The 20,455-nt window shown below is 39.6% G+C and overlaps 1 protein-coding gene across 8 annotated transcripts in view; it reads left to right on the forward strand.

Annotated features, from left to right (window-relative positions):
* LOC127581347 (peripheral-type benzodiazepine receptor-associated protein 1) overlaps positions 1 to 20,455 on the forward strand; it is a 220,730-nt gene that overhangs the window by 173,226 nt on the left and 27,049 nt on the right. For 6 of the 8 annotated variants that reach the window (XM_052035676.1, XM_052035671.1, XM_052035672.1 and 3 more), the window contains 6 exons: positions 68 to 940; positions 2,690 to 2,841; positions 3,746 to 4,180; positions 4,925 to 5,338; positions 7,645 to 7,818; positions 14,192 to 15,460. In XM_052035676.1, the coding sequence (XP_051891636.1) occupies positions 68 to 940; positions 2,690 to 2,841; positions 3,746 to 4,180; positions 4,925 to 5,338; positions 7,645 to 7,818; positions 14,192 to 15,460 (3,317 nt within the window). The remainder of the gene's footprint in view (positions 1 to 67; positions 941 to 2,689; positions 2,842 to 3,745; positions 4,181 to 4,924; positions 5,339 to 7,644; positions 7,819 to 14,191; positions 15,461 to 20,455) is intronic. The other 2 variants (XM_052035673.1, XM_052035679.1) reach the window with 2 other exon arrangements.

The following is a 20,455-nucleotide window of genomic DNA, read 5'->3' on the forward strand; positions in this document are numbered from 1 at the left end:
ACATTCAACTGTTGAAACTGAATTAAATTTCAAATTCCACTAAAATCTACTTTTGATTCATTTTCAGGAGAGCTAATGGATGGGAGAAGAGGATTGGTTCCTTCAAACTTCATTGAGCGTGTATCTGATGAGGACATGTTGACGTTTCATCCTCCAGAAGCCAATGATTTGTCCCACAGTTCATTCCAGGAGATTAGTTTCCACAGTGGTAGTGAGCAAAGCCTCCCACTGCAGAATAATAGTATTGAAAAGTCAGAGACGTCCAGCCCCCATGAAGATCTCACTCTGCACGACTCACAGATAAAACCAGAGAGCCATGTAAGCAATGGCTTTGACCTCAATGCAGAAGAAGTGGCTGAATATAATGAGGATGTGGTGCCTTACCCCAGGAAACTGAAATTGATTAAACAGCTTGCCAAAAGTATCATTGTTAGCTGGGAATCCCCTCTTGTTCCAGGTGGCTGGGGTACAATATTCAGCTATAATATCTATGTGGATAAAGAATTACGGATGAATGTGAAGTTTGGTGCACAAACCAAAGCTGTAATAGAGAGACTTGACCTTAATACTAAAACTTACCGAATCTATGTACAGTGTGTAACAGACAAAGGGAACTCGGATGAAATATGCAGCAGCATGCTTGTGGGGAAAGATGTCTGTGTTGCCCCTATGCAATTGAAAGTCCATTGTATTACCGCAACCTCAGCGGACATTTCTTGGTTGCCAAGCAACAGTAATTACAGCCATGTGATTTTCCTCAATGAGGAGGAGTACGAAGTGGTAAAGGCAGGGTGCTACTCATGCTCACTAATGAACCTGAGGCCGAACATGAAGTACAAGGTGAAAGTCGAGGCCAGACCACACCAGATACCCTGGGAGCTGCCGCCAGACCGAAGACAACTCAAATGTGTGTATACACAGTTTACAACTTTGGCAGGAGGTCAGTAACATAATGATTTGTGAATTTAAATAAAATTGCACATATGAGGAAGTTAACTTGATAATGGGGTTAAGGGAGGGGGAGTTTGAATATCAGTATAAGTCTGGGGATTGATGGTATTATTAAAGATTTAGGATTTGGTGGATGTTTTGAAGTGGAATTCCAGAAATGTGATGGCTGAACGGTGTGCAACAAGAAGAGGGGAATATGCAGGTCCCCTAGCTGGTAGAGTGGAAAATTCTAGTTAAGATATGGAAGTGAAATATCCATAAAAGGACACTTAAATAAGAATTTCAGAATCAGACTGCAGAGATGGAGTGAGCTGTTGGGTGTTAGCAAGGAAAGAGGTGATAGCAGAGAAGAAAATATTACGGACCACAATTTAGGCTGTAGAGTTCTAGATCAGTTGAAGTTTGTGCAAGAAAATGTGGGAAATGGAAGTAAAGTCTGAAAACAAGACACCTGGCACACAAAGTTTTCATGCTAATCCTTTATTGACACTGCCTTGGATTCAACAGGTTATAATCATTTATTGAAACACTCATGTTGTATATAAGTCCACAGAATAGATAGACTGAGTCATATTTACAAATATACAAATGGACCACTGATGTCCAATTCTTGCATAAGGCAGCAGTGGTAAATTCAAGTGAGCTGTACAAGAAACCCAATGCTGGGCAGTAATGTATACCAGCATGCTTGATTTGGGATCAAATACATAAATCCTCTGAGACAAGGAATGTTACAGCAACTACCATTTGAATACAAAAACCCACAAGACTACTCATGGCTAACTAAAGAATTTAAGCATGGTATTTGATTCAAAGAATAGTTTATAAAGTTGCAAAGAAATGTAGGAGACATAAAGATTGGAAGAATTTTAGAAAGCAGTGAATGATGGCAAAACAATTGATGGGGAGAACTATCACAAAACATAACAACAGATTGTAAGGGCATTTACAAGTACGTAAAGAAGAAAAAATAGCTTAAGTAAGCATGGCTTCAGTAGAAGCGAGACAAAGAATTAATAACAGGGAAGAAGGAAATGGCAGACATTGAACAAATATTTGTTATGTTTCTCCATATCAGAAGGCATGAAAAGTAATACTGAAGTACTAAACAATGGATAAAAAAGAGAAAGAAATGTAGAACAATTAATTTCGTTAGAGGAAAAAGCCAAACTAATGTGATAAAGGATGGACAAATACCCTGGGCTAGATGGCCTTCATCCTAGGATTCTAAAAGATTTGCTGCAGAGATATTGGATATATTTTTGGTATCTTTCCAAATTCTCTAGATTATGGAAAACTTCCAGCAGATTGGAAGATATTAAATGTAACACACATATTTAGGCAAGGACAGAGAGAGAAAATGGTACAAAGGCCAGTTAGCCTGTGAATAGTTGTAACTAAAGTGCTGAAATCCATTAAGGAAGCGATAACAAAGCACTTGGAAAAGCATGATGTGATTAGGCAGAGTCACTATGTTGTTACGAAAAGGACATCTTGCTTAGCAGAATTATAATTCTTTGATTGTGTAAAGGATAGATAAAGGAGACCTGGTTGATATAACGTATTTCAAGTTCAGTTCACTTGGATTACAGTTTGATTGTGCTGAATGATACAGATGCATGTTTGTTAATGCAAAGTAGTGCAGATTAAGCATGTCTGTGTCAATCTGTGCAGGTTTAGATGTGTACACACTGACTGGTACATACTCCAATCCAACTGACCTAACTTGTTGATGCAGGCCCTCCTGATGCCCCACTGGATGTTCAGATAGAAGCAGGCCCCACTCCTGGTGTTGTGCTGATCAGTTGGCTACCAGTGACCATAGATGCTGCGGGGACCTCAAATGGTGTACGAGTCACTGGATATGCTGTCTATGCTGATGGGCAGAAGGTAAACTTTACATTTTCCATAAGTAATTTTTGGTTGGCCCTGTGCAAGTAAATGTCTTAACATTGGTTTCATCTTGTTGTGCTTCTGCCTATCTTTCTCAGGCTTCCATAATTCACAATGCCAATTCTCTGTGCTATACAATAGAAAGAAATATTTGTAGGAATAAGATATAGAGTGCTCCTATCTTAGGGGTACTGGTCTTCATTTTCTCGGTATGTCATGGTGCACAGTTGCTGAGAACTAGCAGTCGGTGCTGACAATGACAGTTTCAGTAAGTGAACTTAGTTCCACACAGCATCTTGCCAGGTGAGCTGTGGAGTGGAAGCTTCATATTTACTAATTGAACAACTGACAGCAATTGCTAATTTGTCCAGAGGTTTCATAACCTGGAGGAGTAAGAGTACTTTTTCTAAAATGTTCTAGACGTGAATTATGCCCCTCTTTTGTCTTCTCTTCAAATTTCACAATTCCCTTGCACTCTTCCCACTGTTTATCTGTGATTGTGGCTGTGACGTCCACATTTGAAGCCCAATTCCCTATTTTTGAAAATAACTCTTCACATCTGTGGATAACCTGTGCAAATGTCATAATACATTTCTTAGGATGCTGCATCATTTAACTCTAAATGAATACTGTGAGATTTGTAATACAGAGTGTGCATGTGCTCTGCATGTTGTAAAACAAAAACAGAAAACCACTTGGAAGGTTGGGCAGCATCCAGTGAGTAGATGTTTCAGTTTTATGACCTATCATAAGTAGTTATACAAGTTTTGGGTGTTAGTGCCACTCATTGAAACTTGCTGCATAAATTCAGTGGCTTTAATAAATTGAATGGTTGGAGAGTTTTGGTATAACTTAACCTGAGTTTCTCAGGGCAATATAACTTTCTTTGCTGTCTTCTCAGATTATTGAAGTGACATCTCCCACAGCTGGTAGTGTGCTAGCCAGATCCAGCCAGATTCAGCTTCTGCAGATTTCTAAGGAACTCACTGTTCGTACCATGTCTCCTTACGGCGAATCAACAGACTCCAACCCCATCAAAATTCCTCGAGCACTGTTTACATTTCCTTTGCACCCTATGCCATTACAGACTGCTCCTGACAACAGTGTTCCCCTCAGTAATGAATTACCCAATGTAGATTTCAAGGATGAGGCTCTGCTTGCTATAACTTGTGACAAGGTTCTCAATAATGACAGTGCCGCAAGCTACAATGGAAATGAACAGGGGAACTATCCACCTGCTTTTAAAACTTTGAGTCAGGTGGCTGATACAAAGCCAAACTTTGAAGAGCCATTGTGTGTTCAAAAGGAAGATACCAAAATGGTAGAGAATTTGAAGGTAAGTGCCACTTGGGATAAGGGGAGCTTTATATCTCTACCAATAACTTCATTGAAACAATATGTGCATTCGTTGGAGGTTTATAGTATTCCATTGATAGAAAGCACCTTAAAAGTGAATGTATGAACAGTTACGTTATCTCTAATTGTTTTAGTTTTCAGTTATCTAATTTGGGGCAGAGGCTGTTTTCAGCCAATTGATCAGGGGGCTGGGTTATTTTAAGATACTGGTTTGGAGGAGAGACTACTTTATCCAAATCCTGGTCTTGGTACATGTCCCTGTCTCGGGTGAGGCCATCTGATTTGGCAAAGATGCTAATTTTCTGGAGTAATTTGGTTGAGTGTCGGGTTTCACCAACAGGTTTAGGAGGCAAATTGGTTTTGCTTTCTGAATTAGCAAGCAGCCTCTATGCAGTTTGGTGTGGGAAGATTAGAATTCTACATTGTAATAGTTATAACATTTTAAAGCTTTTTAACCAATTAAAGTATATGACGAAAAACAATACAAGAAGCTACAGATCTAATATCTAAAGAGTAGACATATCTTCTCAGTGATATTCAAATTTTATTCACTCATTTTCTACATTGGATCTTGATCTGATCTCTGCAAGCAACCTCTCTTGATACTGAGATTAAATGCTTGCTTTATCTATAAAATTCTCTTATTTATTATGACTATTTGAGCATCATCTAATTAGCCTTACAAATAGGTGTGAGTTAACATAATCGATTGATTACTTCACAGGATGGTGCTGCAGGTTTATTGGATTCTTCTAAAGAGAAAAAAGGTGAAGAACCAAAAGAAGAAACAACCCATTTGGAAAATGCTCAGCTGAAGAGGCCAGTTGGCTTTCTTGATGAATTCCTTGTGGACTTGGAGCAGAAGGAAAATCTTGACATTAAGGAAGATTCTGAAGGGAAAAATTTGGAAAGTGATCCCAACAACCAGATAATGGAGAAAAAAACTATAGAAACACCAATCAGCAGAATCCAAGAATCCAAGGAAGAGTTAGAATATGATGCTTCCCTGAGTAATATTAGGGTGCCATCTATTGAGGAGTTTCTGACAGATTGTGAATTAAAGCAGGAAAAAACACATGTTGCAGTGGATGAAGAGATGATTGAAGAGGGCCAGCTTGGATCTGAAAGAAACCATCAGGTTTGTAAAGAATGAAATTAGTAATCTTTTGGTGCATTCTTCAAACATAGAAATACTGTTATTTAGGTGAGCATTCCAGTTGTATTGGGGTAAAAAGAGGGGTGAAATGGAGAGGAAAATCAAGCATTCATGTTGCACATTTCTTTTCATCTAAGGGACATAATTTCAAATCCAGGCCCAGCTGATGGAAAGAAAACTTTGATACATGAGGTGAAATGATGAAATTAGTTTATGAGGTTATCTAACATAGACTGCATAGGCCAAATGGTTTCCTGCTGTGACATAACAATCCTATGATTCATTCTGCTTTCGAGTAGACATGAATCTAGAACCACTGAAAATGTTAAAATTGGACCTGAAAACCTTAAACATGTTCAAACACAGACAAGATCACAAGAAATAAAATGAAATTGAGTTTACCCAAGCTATTTAACATCAGCTTAAATTGCAATGTGTATTGCCTCAATGGATATTAAATATATTTGGAAGTGTGCAGATGATGACAAACTGGATGGCAGAACATGTGGGTTGATAATGTAGTGTGCTGATGTATCAGTAAGCTGCATCTTAAAGTGGAATGGCAAATATTCTGTCTTTCATTCTATGATGAACTCAAGTTCTTGGTTCTACAGCCTGCCAAGCAGCAAGGAATATTCTCTGGAGTAAAAATATGTCAGGTATGGGAGTGTAGTTTAAAGACAGCAGAAAGAGAGATTATATGTCCAGTATTTTATGTGTCCTAAAGTGTTATCATGATTTCTCATTATTTTATGTGATTAATGATGTCTTCACTTTGGAATTATATACACCAAGAACAGGATATGTTTGTGTGATATGAGGAGGAAGTGATGATGCTGAGGATTGATAGTGATTCCTCTTAAAACAGGTTGAAAGCAATTGTTTTTGTATTTTCAAATTTAGGCCAGTTTTGCTCTTTTCTCTCAAAGACACAAAAACATATTTTTCCGAATAAACTTACAAAGAGAAGACTTTACAGTGTGTACCAACCTCACCTTCTGTGGCCTCCCTTATCCATGTATTTCTATTGGTGTAGAGTTCTCGGTGATGATGTTCTTCAAACAATTGTCCTTTGATGATACAAGCTTATAGCTCTTCTTTCCTATGGAAAAAGAGAAGACAAGTCTATTGGTGTGATAGAACTTTGTTCCATGTGTAGGAGGCAGAACATGAATGGAAAGTGCCTTGCCCCTTGTAAAATAAATTAGAAGCTTTTCTTGCAATAAAAGGTATTTAAACTGGTTCTAAGAAAAGAAGGTGCATGACTTTACAGGTTGCTCCTTGCAGAAATTAATTTCCATGATGTTTGAGTGCTGAGAAATATACATACAGGCAAAGAGGTGAGTGAAATTGCATGAATGATGAAAAATGTCTATTAGCATTAGAGGTTTGACTTACTGTGCCCATCCACCTTTTGCATTGTGTGGAAGTTCTTAAGGTAATGGAAGTTTCACCACCATAAATTCAATCTGTGGTGTGCTTCTTTTGAGTCTCATGCCATCAGTGCCCATCAAGTGACACCAGCTAGCCTTCACTGCTGCCAGTAATGCTTACCTCTTGCAAAATTGAAAACTTGAGGACTCATTTGGCTCCTGGATACTCCAAGGCTGCCACTCCTCCCACTATTATATTGAGAAGTATTACAGCCCTTGACCTGAACACAGTGTAAGTCATTGGATAGTGTATTTTAAGATCTCTTTACTAGTCACATGTACATCAAAACACACAGTGAAATGCATCTTTTGTGTAGTGTGTTCTGGGGGCAGCCCACAAGTGTCGCCACACTTCCGACGCCAACATGACATGCCCACAATTTCCTAACCCATACGCCTTTGGAATGTGAGAGGAAACTGGAACACCCAGAGGAAACCCACGCAGACGCACGGGGAGAACATACAACCTCCTTACAGACAGTGGCCAGAATTGAACCCAGGTCAATGGCACTGTAATAGCATTATGCTAACCGCTACACAGCAGCCAAACTTCCTTTCATGGGTAATAATGGTTTTGGAAGAAAATAAAGGCAAGTTGGAAGTAGTTTTACACCAGCTGGTGTTCAGACAATCCTGCTATAAACTTGGGAGTAGGAAGAAAATCTTGGTCTAGTGTTAAAGAATTTTTCCCTCTAACTGAGATGCAAAGTTGTGACAAAGGGAAGCTGAAAGTAGGAAATGAGTTGTGCACCCCTAAGAGCTGAGCACCAGGCACACTGCTCTCATTGAATTTCCCAGCTGAATGCAACTTGCTACATTTTGTGAGTTGACATTTCTTTATTTTTCAACTTCCAGCATATTGGTAAAGCTGAGAACCAAGAAAATGAGGATTATCTCCCTGAGAGTAGTCGTGGCTCAGATCTCTCGGATATCATGGAAGAGGATGAAGAAGAATTGGGATCAGACTCGCTGGCTAATGAAGAACTGCAGAAACAAGAATGCAGCTTAAACAGAGAGAACTCACTGAAGGTAACATCTATTTGGATATGAACTTTTTGAGTTTACTGCTACTTGAGGAAAGCCTGTGCAAAGATAATTGATGGATCTCGGATTGAAGTGTGTAATTTGCTTTTTTTTCTGAATAATATACTGTTACTTTTCTTTCTTACCCTTTCTGACATCTCTCCTAAGGCTAGGGATAGATAAGTCTCAGTTCAGCACCATTGGGATATAGCAAAATGTATGAATCATCCTGTCCCCAAGGAGAAAATGCAGTAATTTTCCTCACCCAAACTCATGGGTGCATGTACATGGAAATATTTTTAGATATTGCAATAGTGTTCAGCGGCTCTGTGGATGAAACCTGCAGGAACAGTGGTGTTCGCTGGCCCTGAGGAGGAACAGTGGTGTTCACTGGCCCTGAGGATGAACTGTGCAGGAACAGTGGTATTCACTGGCCCTGTAGACCAATCCTTCCAGCACATTGCTGATTCAGCAAACCAAATGGGAAGGAACAGTGTTGTGTGCTGATTCTGTGGACTGAACTTGTAAAGCCAGTGGTGTTCAGTAACTGTATAGCATGAAGTGTTTGTAGATTTGCTAACAGCAGGCTGGAAATCTGACGTATGGGAATTTGATCCTGATTGCAGCTTACAATCTCATTAATGTACTTGTTTTTATAACAACAGAGCCCAACTTCAGTTCAGCTTCATTGCTGCTGGGCTGTCTCTTAGGACAAGTGTGTGACTGTCTGTGTCTCCACTGCATGTGGATAATATTCATTTACTTGTTGAGGTTTGGTTTGCGGATGGGTTAAAAACAATCCTCATATTTCTAGAAATGTGGTGTACCCCATCCAACGTGCTAGGTAAATTCCAATGATGGGAGGAGAGTAGATGTGAGAAGACTGAAGAAGCAGTAGACAACGTTCATTCCATAGGTATTATGTAAACTAATGTAACTTTGCAAATGAAGTATTTAATGGAGGTTGGAGAAGTTGCCAGCGATAGTGTGTTTGACGGTAATGTGAATAGGTGTGTCTTGTCCCTTTTGTAATAAATAGTTGCTTTGTCATATACATTCCAATGTGTTTTGTTGAGCAAATCGCAAAATCAAGTTTTGTAACCAACAGTAAGGTTTCTTGTCTTGTTTGATGACACAGTAACAATAGACAAGTGTGCCTAACCAGTGTCTTTCCTGTGATGTTACCGATTGATCAATTAGCTAATCAAGACTTGCCTTATGTTGAGTTGTGGAGAGTTGGCATCATGCAGCAGAACCAGCCCATTCAGGGAAGGAATGAGAAGAAAGAAACCCTTTGGAAGTAGGCAGAGCAGGGATTCTACTTCAGCCCCTTACCATGTATTTGGCTAGCTCAGTTCAGTGATTGCAGTGAAAATGCAGACAGATAGGAACAGCTCCTTGAGGGTCAAACTTGAGAACAGGATGTCATGATCCACAAGCACATAGAGTCATAGAATTTACAGCATAGAAATAGGCCCTACAGCCCACCACATCTATGCCTAACATCATGCCTTTCTATGCTAATCTCACTTGGTTGAATTAATTCCATATCCCTCTATGCCTTCCTCATTCAAATACCCATCCAGATGCCTCCTAAAGGTTGTTACTGTTCCTGCTTCCACCACTTCATCTGGCAGCTCATTTCAGATACCAATTACTCTTTGTGTGAAAAATTTAATCTTCCGATCTCCTTTAAACCTCGTCCCTCTCACCTTAAACCTATGCCCTCCAGTCTTAGACACCCCTACCATAGAAAACAGACTCTGCCTATCTACCCTATGTATGCCTCATAATTTTTCATAATATGTCAAGATAATTCAGCTTAAATAAACCCATTAACTGTAGGTGTGCTGCCAATTGTGGGTTTCACTTTTTGTGATTGATCTATTAAAAATGCTGTAAAGGGACTAATATTGCAATTATAACTACATTATTGGTCTGCTGGCTTTGTAAAATGATCTGAAAATACTGAATTTTACTAGACTCTGAAAGCAGAGGTGGTGAAGATAGAAGCAGTGTGCTACTGGGCTATTGGATCCCTTGTGCCTTTATCAATGGAATTTCCCTTAAGTAGTTACTGTAGTTACTGACCAGATCCTGTATGTCCACTCATGATACAAAGGATTGCCAAATAATGGAACTATATTTTTTACCTTATTATGTAAGATCATTAATTAATTAATTTAAAACTGTTAATTGATGTCCTGAATGTGATGTTTTAAGCCAGTTTTGTGCAGTGAAACCTGTGTTAATGGGTCACTTTCAGCAACAATTGTTCGTAATTGCATTCTGAGAATCATTCCAACACTGTCATTTCTGAAGACCTTTTGACAGTTTTCCACCTAACATATTTGGAACCAGAGTTGTTTTAAATTTTGTATTTTATATCAAATTGTATTCATGGAAATTTAAAAAGGGTGGTTAGAAATAGATAGTTAAAACATTAAGCAGGTTGCCCTGATTTTATTTGCTGACGGATTGTAAGTAACAAGATCTCAGGAATCAATGAACACCTCACAGTGGTTCAATGTGTTATAAATGCTGTAATTTAGTGAGAAGGAATTGTTCAGACCAGATTGTACTAATACACTGACAGACCCGCCCGAGGTGGAGGCACAGTAGTATATAGATGGAAGGAAATAGCTTTTGGAGTCCTTAACATTGACTCTGGAGCCCATGAAGTCCCAAGGTATCGGGTCAAACGTACACATGGAGAGCTTCTTATTCCCTCCTATCATCCTCTCTCAACTGACGAATCAATGCTCCTCCATGCTGAATAACACTTAGAAGAAGCTCTGAAAGTTACAAGGGCACAGAATGTATTCTAGTTGGGGGATTTCAATATCCGTCTCTAAGACTGCCTTGGTAGCACCACTGCAGACAGAGCTGCCAGAGTCAGTTTGCAACAAGTAGTGGGTGAACCAACAACAGGTATATACCTACTTGACCTTGTCCTCACCAATCTATCTGTGACAGATGCATCTGTCCATGACAGTATTGGTAGAAGTGACAACTGCACAGTCCTTGTGGAGACAAAGTTTGGTCCTCACCCTGGGATACCCTTCATTGTATTGTGTGGCATACCATATGGGACAGTCTCAGACAGACCTGGCTGTTAAAAACTAGGCATCCATGTGGTGCTGTGAGTCATCATCAGAAATGTTCATCACCACATTCTGTAACATCTTGCCTAGTAGAGCCCTTACTCTGCCATTAGTTTCTAGCAAGGGTATCAACTCTAATGAGGAGTACAGAAGAGCACAACAGAAGCAGCATCATGCATACCTAAAACTGATGAGGTGCCAGCCTGCTAAGACTGCAATACTGGATGAAATGCAGCACAGCAAAAGCAACATGCAGTTGATAGAGCTAGGTGATCTCACAACCAGCAGATAAGATCAAAGCTCTGCAGTCCATTATCGCTAGTCATGAATGCTGGTGGACATTTAAACAGCTAAATGGAGAAATTGGCTTCAAGAACATCCCCATCCTAACAATGGCATGGCTGGGCATGTCAATGCCAAAGAAAAGGCTGAGTCACTCGCAACTATATTGAGCCAGAAGTGGCAAATGGATGATCATTTTCGATCTCCTCCTGAGATCCGCACCATCACAGAAGAAAGTCTACAGCCAATATAATTCACTCCACATGGTATCAAGAAATAGCTGAGAGCACTGAGTACAACAAAAGTACAGGACCAGACGACAACCTCGCGGTGGTACAGAAGACCTGTGCTCCAGAACTAGCTGCACCTCTAGCCAAGCTGTTCCAATACAATTACAATGCTGGAGTCTACCTGACAATGTGAAATTAGACCCAGGTATGCCCTGCACACAAAAAGTAGGACTAATAACTGCCCGATCAGTCTACTCTAAAGTAGATGGTGCTATGGTTGGCTGGTAGTTAACAGTGTTATCAAGTGGCACTTACTCACCAGTACCCAGTTTGGACAAAAGAGCTGAATTGCAGAGATGGGGTGAAAGCGACTGTCCTTGACATCAAGGCAGCATTTGACAAGTGGGACATGAAGATTCTATAGAAAAGCTGATGTCAAAGGGAAAACACTCCAATGGATAAAGTTAACTCACACAAAAGTAGAAGGTTGTGGCTATGGAAGGGTAATCACCTAGCCCTAAGACATCACTGCAGGAGTTCCTCAGAGCAGTGTTCTAGATCCCACTGTTCATAGCTGCTTCATCAATGACCTTCCCTCCATCACACAGTTAGAATTGGGGATGTTCACTGATGATTGCCTAATGTTCTATTCCATTTGCAACTCCTTAGCAAATGAAGCAGTCCATTCCTACATGCAGCAATGTCTGACACCATTCAGGCATGGGCTGATAAGTAACAAGGAGACATGAGGTAAGTAACAAGTAGCATTTGTGCAACAAATATGCCAAGCAATGACCATCTCCGAGAGAGTCTATCCATCAACCCTTGACAAAGGAACATAAGAAATAGGAGCGTGCTCATCTGATCACCAAGATTGTGGTTAACTTTTTTTAACTCAGTTCTATTATCCTGCATTTTCCCCATATCTCTTAATTCCCAGAAATCTATCAACCTCTGTTTTGAATGAACTCAATGATTGAGCCTCCATAGCCCTCTGCGGTAGAGAATTCCAAAAAGAATTTCCACCTTCTGAGTGAAGAAGTATCTCCTCACCTTAGTCCTAAAGGCCTTCCCTTTATTCTCAAACTTTGCCCCTCGCCATAGACTCCCCAGTCAGGAGAATAATTTTCCTTTCATCTAAGCCTATCAAGCCCTTTAGGAATTTTGTAAGTTTCAATGAGATATACCCTCATTCTTCTAAATACTAAGAATAAAGTTCCAGTCCATACAATCTCTCTTCTAGCAGGAAACCCGCCATCTCTAGAAACAGTGTAGTGAGTATTTTCTTAATTCACTCTTTGGCAAGTATATCCTTTCTTAGATAAGGAAACCAAAACTAAACACATACACCAGATGCCATCTTATCAAAGCCTTATACAATTGCAGTAGGACTACTCCACTCCTGAATTCAAATCCTCAAATTCTAATTCAAAGGCATTTCCATTGCTAATTTCCCCCACTATCAATATCCTAGTGGTTATCTTTGACCAAATACTCAACTGGACCAGTCACATAAATACCATGGCAACAAATGCCGGTCAGAGGCTGACTATCCCGTAGCAATTGGCTCGCATCCTGACACACCAAGGCCTTTCCGCCATCAACAAAGCACGAGTCAGGAGTGTGATGGAATGCCTTCCACTTACCTGGATAAAGTCAGCACCATCACCTCTCAGGAAGCTCAACATCATCTAGTACAATACAGCCTGCTTGATCAGCACCCCATCAACCACCTTAAACCTCCACCAGTGCACAGTGGCTGCAGTGGGTACAATGGACAAGACACACTGCATTTAGTCACTGCTACTACAGTACCTGTCAAAACTGCAGTCTCTACCACCGAGAAGGACAAGGGCAGCAGGTGCCTTTAACACCATCACCTGCAGGTTCCCCTCCAAAGTCACGCAGCATCCTGACTTGAAAATAGTCACTCATTCATTGTCACTGGGTGTAACCCTGTAACTCCCTATCCAACAGCACCACTGTAGGGTACCTTCACTAGAAGGAGTGAAGTTGTTGAAGAAGTTGGCTCACCACCATCTTGTCAAGGGCATTTGGGGATGGGCAATACTGGCCTTTCCAGTGACACCCTGATCCTGAAAGCGAATCTAAAAATAAGGACTGGAAACAAATTATTTGATGTTTTATTTCCCATGAGCTTCCACAAGTATAGAATGCTTCGAAACTTAAGAAGTAATTGTTTTCAAATGTTTTCTTGTACATAAATGACTTAAAGGTTTTGAGTGTTACAAGCACCTATCATCAGCAATTCAGTTCACCTTCACTACTTGTAGTGAACAATGCATTCTGGGAATAACAAACAAGATGCTGGAGAAACTCAGCAGGTCAGGCAACATCTGTGGAGGGAAATGGATGGCCGATGACCCAAAACGTCGACTGTCCATTTCCCTTTACAGATGCTGCCTGACCTGCTGAGTTCCTCCAGCACCTTGTCTTTTGCTCCAGAGTCCAGCATCTACAGTCTCTTGTGTCTGCATTCTGGGAATCACGGACTATTTTAGATGATTATGATATTTTTTTTCTGAGATATAAGTTGCAAGTTTTTGTATTTGAAACTATTTCTCGCATTGTTACGATTTTGGGTGCTTTACTTTGAGCTGCTCTTTATGTTTCTGTTGCTTGGCTGTGCTTTGAGTTGATCTTGTTTCAATTTTCACCTTTACTTTTTTTTCTTTCTTTCTCCCTCCCCACCCCTTCCTCGCATGCACTCAACCACTGTACGTGTTAACCATGTGTCAACAGCCTGAACAGTATGAAACTGATAGCGATGAGGAGTTTATGGAGAAAATTCTAGAACTTCCTTTGCAGAAACATTGCAGTAAAAAACTATTCAGCATTCCTGAAGTAACAGAGGAGGAGGAGGAGGAGGAGGACAAGGAGATCATTTACGGCAAGAGGCAAGATGGCACTAGAAATCAAGAACAAGGAAAGGAGGCCTCTAACCACTCCCAGCAGGGAGTAGAAGTGGAGGATCAGATATTTAACTGCATGCAAACGAATTCTCATAATCACAGACTGAGAGACCAAGCCTCAAATGTTGATACCAAAAATCAAGAATTGGGAGAAAAGCCAATCTCCAAAATCAGTCTGTGTGACAGCAAAAATCTAGTGCAGGATGCTAAAGGTTCTACCATTGCTCAAAATGACCTGAAATTCATGGACTGGGAGGAAGGCTTAATGTATAATGATACTTGTGATCAGAGCAACAGGCAGGAGCCAGGTGAAAAACACACTCACTACACCAAGAGCAACTGCAAAAAGAAGGAATGGCGTGAAAAGGCCAGTTCCAGGTTTCATCATAGATATTCCAAAGGATGTATCAGGTCCCACAATTGGAAAAGGAGGACTTCAGAATACACACACAAAAGCACCATCGATGACCATGACCTTGAAACCACTCTAGAGAAATCACAATCAGAGGAAAGCCACAGAGATATCTTAGATGTGACTGTAGTTGATCCAACATCTGCGTTGCAAATGCAATCTCGGACACAGATTAGGTCTACATCTCCTGGAGAGCTGAATATACCAATTACTGGGAGCCCTTGTTACAACAGGAGATACCAAGTGTCACACAAACAACTAGAAATAGACATAGAATATGGCACTGAAGAGGAAGAAGAAATGCTATCTCCTAACTTACATTTCTGTTCAAATGTTATTCATCTGGATCAAATGAGATCAGATCAGTCGCATGGTGGCCAGAAATGCAATGAAGATGAGAGTAGTTATTGCAGCCAGTGTGACTCTACTCAGTCAAATGAACAAAAGCAAGCATCAGTTGAAGCTGATGTTTTTGATTCGAACTCTGGCAGTTCTAAATCTCCCCATCATCGTAAAAGGAAAGATAAAACCACTTTCCCTTGGAGTCAGCTACATCGTGATCGAGGGAAACTGAAAGGAAAAATTACAGAGGAGAAAAAGTTGGAGGCTTGGAAAATGGAGCCTCATGAATTGGGCAGGACAAGGGCAAGGGCAAAGACAGAATCTGTGGATTCAGCATGTACACGGGTGTGTGTTTATCTCACTGTTCATTAACTTCTCTTAGTTTTTGTTCTTGTGCCTGTCAGGTTGTTTGACCACCTGAGTGCTTCACGCTTTATGTCGGTGATGTACATCTTCATTTTGGCTGGCAGTGGGAAGCAGCATGCATGTCGTCCTAGCATCAACATCCATTAACCATCTGATAAGCTAAACTAAAAGTTAAAACAAAACTGAGCCTCTCAGTCAAGCTGAGAGTGTTACAAAATTATTACTCATTGATCATTTTGGCATTGGGGGCAGCGTGTCTTTAGAATTTATCAGAAATATGAAGTGAAACCTCAAGGTACTGCATGTTTTGATGCTAGGAGACCATGGTGATGATGAAAAGAGATACTGGAACTTGAATTTCAGCAACATTTCACTGCTGGCTTATGAAACATCAGTCACTTAGAACCATCCTTATAGACAATGTGCTTCTGTCCTGTTTCGCATCTGGAAACATGATTCTCTGTGCTATCTGTCTGGTGCAGAACCAGAGCGTTTGCAACCTTGGTTTTTCATATTTGACCCTGAAGCGAGTACATATGATGAACGGTTCCAGACCTAAAATATTAACTGTTTCTCTTCCCACAGATGCTGCCTGAACTGCTAAACGTTTTCAGCATTTTTTGTTTTTATTACGTATCCAGGCTGCTACACAAGCCCTCTTCCATGGATGTATTACCTCTAGATTTGACTCATCAGCCACCCTTGTCTACTCCTTGTCTTCCTCACAACCTGCTTTCCCACATATCTTTGTTTCATCTGCAAATCTGGCTACAAAACACTTAGTCCCTTCATTTGTGTTATTTGTATAGATTGTAAATAGTTGAAACCCAGTATTGACCCTCTTTATATGCCTGTAGTTATACCTTGATGTTCTGAAAATCCTGACTCTGTTTTCTATTAGTTAGCTTCCATCTATGTTAATAAACTATTCCCAATATCATGACTTCTTACCTGGTGTAGTAACCTTTTATGTGCATTTTATCAAACGCCTGCTGGAAATCCAAATTGTGCCACGACTTCAGGCAAGAGCAGATGCTTAATTCAGCACAGGGCATATGGAACTGATTTCCTCTGACGTCAGTTTTTGAAAATAGAGTCATGTGATCTGACCCTCTAAACTGAATTGAGAAGTATTATTCATGGGGATCCATTAAATGTTTTTGAAAAGCCTGATTTTTTTTTCCCCACACTTTCCAATTACTGTTAATTCACCACAGAAAATCAAGACATTTTTTGAAATGTCTGGTAAATAAAGATTTTTTTAACACTTTCCAATACATGCAAATTAAGTCACCACAGAAAATCAAGTCGTTTGAAGTCAATGTACTCTTTTAACAGTTTGATACATGTTAATTTCAGTTCTTTTGCACTGAAAATTAACTCTCACAAGCATGGAGTTTCCCTTTATATTTTAATTACTGTTTATTTCACAGTGAAAATTTATTAATTAAAATATTTTTTTAAACCTTGGCCTCTATTTTTCTCTCGATGAACCCAATCTTTAACTTTTTTCTACAACTGATTTTACATTGAGTTCACCCACTTAAACTTGTACTTCCTTGTTCACATTTTGCACTTTTCATTTCACAATCATTCAGTCTAATTGGATTATGAGCCCTTTGTTCATTCAGACCCTAGTGTTCTGTAAGGTGCTGAGCTGTTCTTATCTCAATTCAGTAATGTGCAGGACCAACAATTGTGGAGATTAAAGAGGCAAGGGCATCTAATGACCAGGAGGTTCATTAAATATTTTTGAGAAGCCTGCTGAATAAGAGTTAATCTTTTACACTTGTGTATCATAACATTTGGCTTGCTACAGCAATTCTTGTGCCAATAAAAAGCAGTTCAATCAGATTCTTTTTGAAGAGTTGGTCATTTATAGTCCAGGGACAGCAGTTCTGGGAATCATGAAGTACTAAGGAGGTCCTCATAAGCCAGAAATGTTTGCATGAAAATGGTTTGACATTGATTTCAGTGTAACAGACTCAGTGTGTTTAAAGTATAATATTAGCTGTATCAGGTTTAATCTTCCAGTCTTAGTTCTGAATCACAGGAAAAGGTGATCTGACTGAATGTTCCCAGAGACAATTGCATTAACAAATTCAAAATTGATTAAATAATTTCCTCTCAGAGACAGAATTGGCGGATAGTTTCTTTGCAGATGGTTAACAGCCTGAAAAATGTCCATTTCTCTGCGAAGCCAATGCTACAATTTTCCCTTATTTGTGCACCATTTACGATGTTGGCCAATACCAGCATGATAACTGTTCTGTGTGATACCCCTGTTCTTCTTGAAATAAATACACTATTGTTGTAAATAGTTACAAATTCTTCCAATATGCTGGATAATCTTTATGAATCTGTGCCACCAAGCTTAGATTAAACATTAGGACGTTCCACCATGTTGCCTGTTACTGTCTGTAGGACCATGCTGCACATCAAACAACCACTGTACATTACTCCACTTCACAGTTATTCATGGAGATGCATTAAATGTTTTTGCGAGGTCTGGTAAATAAAGGCTAGTTTTTTTTCACACTTTCCATTGATGCTGACCATTAATAAGAATAACATTATTCTTGAGATTTGAAAAAGTTACTTAGTGTATATTGGACCTAGAATATTCTGGTCATGAACAATTTTACATGTGATATGTTTAACATGCATTGAGCATCCAATTCAGAGACCAAGTCATTCAGCTAACTTACTTTGCTGAAGGCCATGGCTCCTCCTGCTGGCCCAGTTAGTTAAAACAGAGAATAGATGACCTGCACTAATGAATTTTGATTCACGGTTTATACTCCTAAGTAATCTCAAGATGATTTTTCATGCACTGAATATCCTTGGGTTGGGGAAGGAAAAATAAGGTGGTCATTGCATCTGAAAACTATTCAGGCATCACTGTCGGAAGATGATACAAATCCAGAGTGAAGACAGGGTTAAATTTGCTATTAGTATCCCCTCTTGAACAATAGCCACAAATGACTTAGCAGAACATGGCAGGCACCATGCAACCAATGTCCTACCTTTGAGAAGGAGGGAGAATTAATGCAAAAGATAAAATCTTCATCATTCAATTTAATTAAATATACTAATCCTTGGAATCATGTGCTGGTTTCTCATATAGACAGCTTAAAGAGATTCATGCATTAAAATTTGTAGACAAAATAAAGAGTGAAGTATCAGCTGCATTCCACTGCTGTGTCAATGGAATTTGTAACCATGAAGTTTATAATGCTCACCCTCTTTTAAAGGTTTGAGTACAAGAAAATTTAGTTCTATCAAGCTACAGTTAATTTGTTGTTTACTTGATGCTTCATGCTGTCTGGAAGTTTTCTTTGTTACTCAGTATGTAAGGCAGCCTGCTTCAAGGTAGAAATTTGGCCTTCGTTAATATCACTTTGCAGGTGTAAGGTAGCCATCAAAAGAGACAATTTTAAGATCATCCAAAGGATGCTTATATGCCTGATCCCTTATTGGCTGGAGCCATTTTCTTAAAGGATTTCCTGACATCTATTAAAGCCAGGTACACATACAGGAGAGGACTAACAATTATTTTAGAGCATCAATGGGAAATTGGTCCATGCAGAGTTACCAGCCAAAGATGATTAAGTAAAATGTCAATAACTGATGATATGGAGCAACCCATTTTCATAATATCCTGATTGTCCTTTGTCTTATTGCTGGTCCACCTGCTCCTGGACTCCAGACTTGTGTCTATGGGCCTGAAATTCTCCTTTACAAAATGAGTGAGCTGTGTAAGATTGTGAAGTTAAGACATTATAGGTACTGTCTTTGGTGAGCACCACTGAGGACTGTCTGTTGGTCGACCATTCATCACTGAAACCCAACACAGGTCTCATAAGCTGTACCCAAATTTTGCCATTTGTATCTGGCTCAAGGACTTCATTGGCAATCACATAATGAGTGACAGTGGCATGCCCGTGAAAATGTGCTTGCTTAAAGTGTAAAGTCACCAAGCTGATAAACATAGAACGTGAAATGAAAACTGCTCAATGTATTTGATATTTCCTGCTTTCTGTCTTCAGATTCTTTTTGCTCCACATCTAAGCTGCTGATTCTCATTCACCGAAACTTCCAAACTCTCCTACCTTTCTTGTGAGCAGGGACCATTTGTTTTGATCATTGAGATCACTGCTGAATCATTTGGTCCTAATTCTTATAAACCTTCTCTATTGGCTTTGGACTGGTTCCTGCAGTGTTGATCTGTCAGATGTAGTTCAGCTGCAGTGACTTGGGCCTTGCCACCTCAAATGCTGATATCTACCACTGAGGGGGGAATAGCAGTTGCATTTTAGCTGCATATCTCTCCAGTTTCATAGTATCCCCAGGGCAGAAATAGATTTCTGTTACTTTCCTTTATTTTTACTTTGGTAACAAATCACTGATCGAGCAGATTCTTGAACATCTGGGAAAATAATCCTAAACTGGTGAAAAAAGAGGTTCTTCATGAAGGCACACGCAGTGACAGTTCCTTAAATAATCTCATCTATAGAACAAGCCAACTGTGCTGAGACTAAAACTGATATAGATGTACAGATTCACCCATGACAAGTAACATTTTATCCAAAACTGTTCATATAGAAATATTATGTGCTTAATGGCTTCAATTCAAATCCATATTAGCCTGTTTGTTCTAATATTTCATCACCATATCACAGAACAAATCATGCAAGCTTTAGCTATGGAATTTGCCATTTTGAGCACTAAATGTCTACAAATCCGTGGTCTATTACCATGATGGAAGGTGATCATATAGAACTTGTTATAATGAATTAAAGCAACTGTATGGGACCTTTGATCATGACCAGGCATGAGTCAGATCGAGTGGGAGGTTGATATACCAGTACCCATAATGGTAAAGTGCTTTAATCATAGGACAGGGTGCAGGAAATATTGATAATAGTCATGAAAAATGTATGCTTTGGATCAGGACATTTGTGAGAGAATAGG

The sequence above is a fragment of the Pristis pectinata genome, chromosome 21 (assembly GCF_009764475.1).
Source record: "Pristis pectinata isolate sPriPec2 chromosome 21, sPriPec2.1.pri, whole genome shotgun sequence".
Classification (NCBI taxonomy): domain Eukaryota; kingdom Metazoa; phylum Chordata; class Chondrichthyes; order Rhinopristiformes; family Pristidae; genus Pristis; species Pristis pectinata.